Below are 3934 nucleotides of genomic sequence, written 5' to 3' on the forward strand. Positions count from 1 at the left end.
GGCAAAATTTGCAGTTTGTCTTAAAAGTCCAATGTAGAGGTGCCATTACCATTACGCCATAAATTTGCCATACTTTGCCGGAATTTTGGTTTTTCGCCGCAATTCAGCAAATCACAATGCAACTGGTTATGGTTATCCTTATCCTTATCAATTATTGGTGCCACAGCCATAAGAAGCTGACATTTACATATACCATCACATTTGTGCAGTTCGAAGTGCAGAAACTAAAGAAAAGTTAACAGCAAGTATACCACGATGCAACACAACTCAACACCATGCAACTGGTTATGGTCACGGCGAAAAACCAAAATTCAATTGGTCTATATGGTTGTGGTTATGACTACGGAATTGTGGCATGGCACCTCTAATCGTTTACAGTGTTGCCCATAGGTTGGTTCGATCAGCAAATTTATGGCGTTAGGGTTATTTTGAGTTTTAATTTAGCCGCCGTATCTGAATGGGTTGATGCGTGACTACCATTCGGAATTCGGTGTACGTAGGTTCGAATCTCCGTGAAATACAAATATGAAGAACAAGTTTTTTCTAATAGCGGTCGCTCCTCGGCAGGCAATGGCAAACCTCCGAGTGTTTTTCAGCCATGAAAAAGCTCCTCATAAAAAATATCTGCCGTTCGGAGTCGGCTTGAAACTGTAGGTCCCTCCATTTGTCGAACAACATCAAGACCAATACGCACGCCACAAATAGGAGGAGGAGCTCGGCCAAACACCCAGAAAGGGTGTAAGCGCCAATTATATATTATATATAACCTAATAACAACTTATATAAAGCACTTTTATACATAAGTTGTATATATTTTCATATAACGCAAAAATCTAACGATTGAAGAAACTTTGTTCTTAAGAAAAATATATACGTTAAGAATAGAATATCGAAGAATAACAAATTACAAAAGGATTCGATGCTCCCTTTATATATAGTTGATTATGAATGAATTTTATTTACCTACCGCAAAATCATGACAAAAAAGGAGGTTGTCTGTAAAGTTGGTTTACTGACGACAGTTTACACTGACAACGTCATAAGAAAATACTGATGGAATGGTTGCATTTTTCAAAAGAAAATTTTAATTTTATTTGGTTGATAGATATTTTGGATGGATATAGAGAAGAAGGTAAATGGAATCGCAATGGAATTGATCAAGTTACATTTACACAAACGTGAAAAATTACGAAACATTTATCAAATTCATGAAAGATATGTTCAATTTCGATTGTGCATCAGACGTTAATAAGTCAACAACACTAAGAGGCACCATCATCGATTTGACTTTTTCAAGACCCATTACACTCGAAACACTCCCTTTCATTTCCTACTTTGCCTATCATCGTCCTATTCTCAACAGAGAAATGGTTCATTACCATGCACACAGAAGAAGGCATATGCAACTACAAATATGTGAATTTATATACAAATGCGCATATACATACATATATACGCTTACTCAAGTAGAAGAGAGCCAGATGCCGAATGCGGGGCCCGATTGGGCTCTTTGTCGTTCGTTTCGCGCTCTAGCTTGCAGTTCAAGCAAGGTAACGCCACATGAGCAAGGTAACGCCGCATTTTTTGGTGCGTGCAGCCGGCTACATCGAATTATAAGACGTTATCACGTCAAAATAGTTTTTGCATGCTGCAATATAAACACAACATCAAAGAGAGCATTTAAAGTTCCTATTTTGCCCGTATGCTGAAGCTTATCTATGGCTGAAATTGGCCTTGGCTTGCGCTGTCCGTTGTGGAGCAAGAGTCACATATATAAATTATGAAGACCGTAAAGAGAGGAAGGCACTCTTTCATGAGTATGTTTATATATGATACAAGCAATGCTTTTGTGTGTGCGCATGTGTATGAATTCACGACAGCAAGAGAAGTGCTCTTATCAGTTCTTTTAAATGAGTGAGTGTTACATGTCCATGAGTGTGTCAGATTTTAAAAGTCCTGTAAATCATTTTCTAACAAGAACCTATCCATATTTTTGGGCAAAAACAATGTGGCCGTTGAAAGATATTTATGCTGAATGTTTCAAGGAAATTTCACAATTTCATGTCCGTCTGTCCTGTACAAAAATGTAACCAAAAATGACACTTCAAATTATGTAATTAAGTATAAAAGTATATATAATGTTCCTCGTACAGTAATCTTTATTATGCTTTAATTGCAATTACATATATTTTAAAATGTATAATTTCCTACATTTTCCTTATCTTTTTTTTTGCTAAGTTCCGGGTGTTTCATTCGCCACATTTTGTTCTCGTCGGCGCATTTTGTGGTGATGGCAGCACGTACTTCCTTTGCAGACACTCCACTCCTAGTTGTGACCGCAAATATAATATCCTCTACAATTAGGGGATCTAGCGGTTTTTTAAGTGGTTTGTCTTTAAAAGCTGGCGATCTCTTTCCGCTCAATGAGTGCGTAGCTAATGTTTCACGATCAAAACAGATCACTAATAGTTTTCGAGTTGCCACTGAAGCATTAGTAAAATCAATTGATTCGTAATATTTTTGTGGTACGAGAGTTTTGTTAGGACCAATCGATATGTAAGTCACTTTGTCATTTCTGTTATTGGCATCTATTTGCAATGGTTGGAGTGGGCACTGTGACACTTCTTGGGATGGTCCAGGTATTATCCATCTGCATCTACGCTTACTACTTTGAGAGATTGTTGGCCGTTTTGTAGCGACTGCCCTTTTTGAATGTGGTTGAACTCCTACGTGCTCCTGGGAACCATTTTGCTCTGTGTTACTCTCATATTCCATAACACTCGCTTTCCGTTTGTGCTCGTCCGGAAAACATATCGCCATGTCTCCGGCAGCTACGGAGCAAAGTAAGTCCAGATTATTTCCCTGAAAAGCCTCTCCTATTTCTGGATGCCCGTCGTTGTCAATGCGATCACCATGAGCGATTGTTGCCCAGTTTGCATTGCGCGGTATTTCCTCTTCGGCACGAACTGTTGCAATAGTATTACGAACTTCCTCTTCAGACACTCCACTCCTAGTTGCGACCGTAAATATAATATCCTTTAGAATATTTTCATCTCGCACTTTCTCATGTGGTTGTTTTTTTAAAGCTCGCGATTTCTTTCGGGTCATTGAGTTTGTTTGACCATTGATGATTGTTTCACAATTTATAATGCGCGGTGCTGTCACTTCTGCGATGTTTTCGGCCATATTCGAGTTTGCTGGAACAGTATGGTATTTTTGCGGCGATGCCTGTATATCTCCATGCACTTTTTGTGCCATATACTGAAAGTGTGTATTATTGAGCTCCAGGTGCTGTTCCGGTTGTCCTTGCAGGTCGCTATGCTTGCAAGTGACCTCTTCGCGTTGCTGAGTATTTTTTGGACTTGGACTTTGAGGTGGCGTGTCTTGTTGGTGGAAGTTATCTTCCTGCTGGGAATGACGCTGTTGTGGGAAATAACGTTGCTGCTTGCTACGCCTATCCTTATTCTTCAATTTCAGTATCACTTTTGTTTGGTCGTCCAGTTGTTTTTCAAGCTCAGCAATTTTTTGCTTACATTCTTTGTCGCTAACAATCATTTCACTCAATTCTTTATTAAGGTAAATATTACTTTGCTTAAGCTCAGCATAATTTTGTTTACTTTCTATGTTGATAATAATCATTTCACTCAGTTCTTTATTAAGGTAAAAAATATTTTGCTTAAGCTCAGCATAATTTTGTTGACATTCTTTGTTTATAATACTCATTTCATGCAGTTTTTTAATAAGGAAAAAATTATTTTGCTCAAGCTTAACATTATTTTGTTTAAGCTCAGCATAATCTTGTTTACTTTCTTTGTTGATTATAATCATTTCACTCAGTTTTTTGTTAAGGTAAAAATTATTTTGCTTAAGCTCAGTAATTTTTTGCTTATTTTCTTTGTCGCTAATATTCATTTCATTTACTTTTTCAGAAAGG

General features: G+C 37.6%; 1 protein-coding gene across 1 annotated transcript; it reads right to left on the reverse strand.

Annotated features, from left to right (window-relative positions):
• Positions 1-2162: 2162 nt before the first annotated feature.
• LOC129248906 (uncharacterized) lies at positions 2163-3639 on the reverse strand. The gene is made up of 2 exons (XM_054888517.1): positions 2235-3639; positions 2163-2167 (listed from the first exon to the last, which is right to left on the reverse strand). Exons 1-2 carry the CDS (start codon positions 3637-3639, stop codon positions 2163-2165), a joined length of 1410 nt encoding a protein of 469 aa, XP_054744492.1.
• Positions 3640-3934: the final 295 nt, after the last annotated feature.

This window comes from Anastrepha obliqua, chromosome 5 (assembly GCF_027943255.1).
Source record: "Anastrepha obliqua isolate idAnaObli1 chromosome 5, idAnaObli1_1.0, whole genome shotgun sequence".
In the NCBI taxonomy this organism is placed as follows: Eukaryota; Metazoa; Arthropoda; class Insecta; order Diptera; family Tephritidae; genus Anastrepha; species Anastrepha obliqua.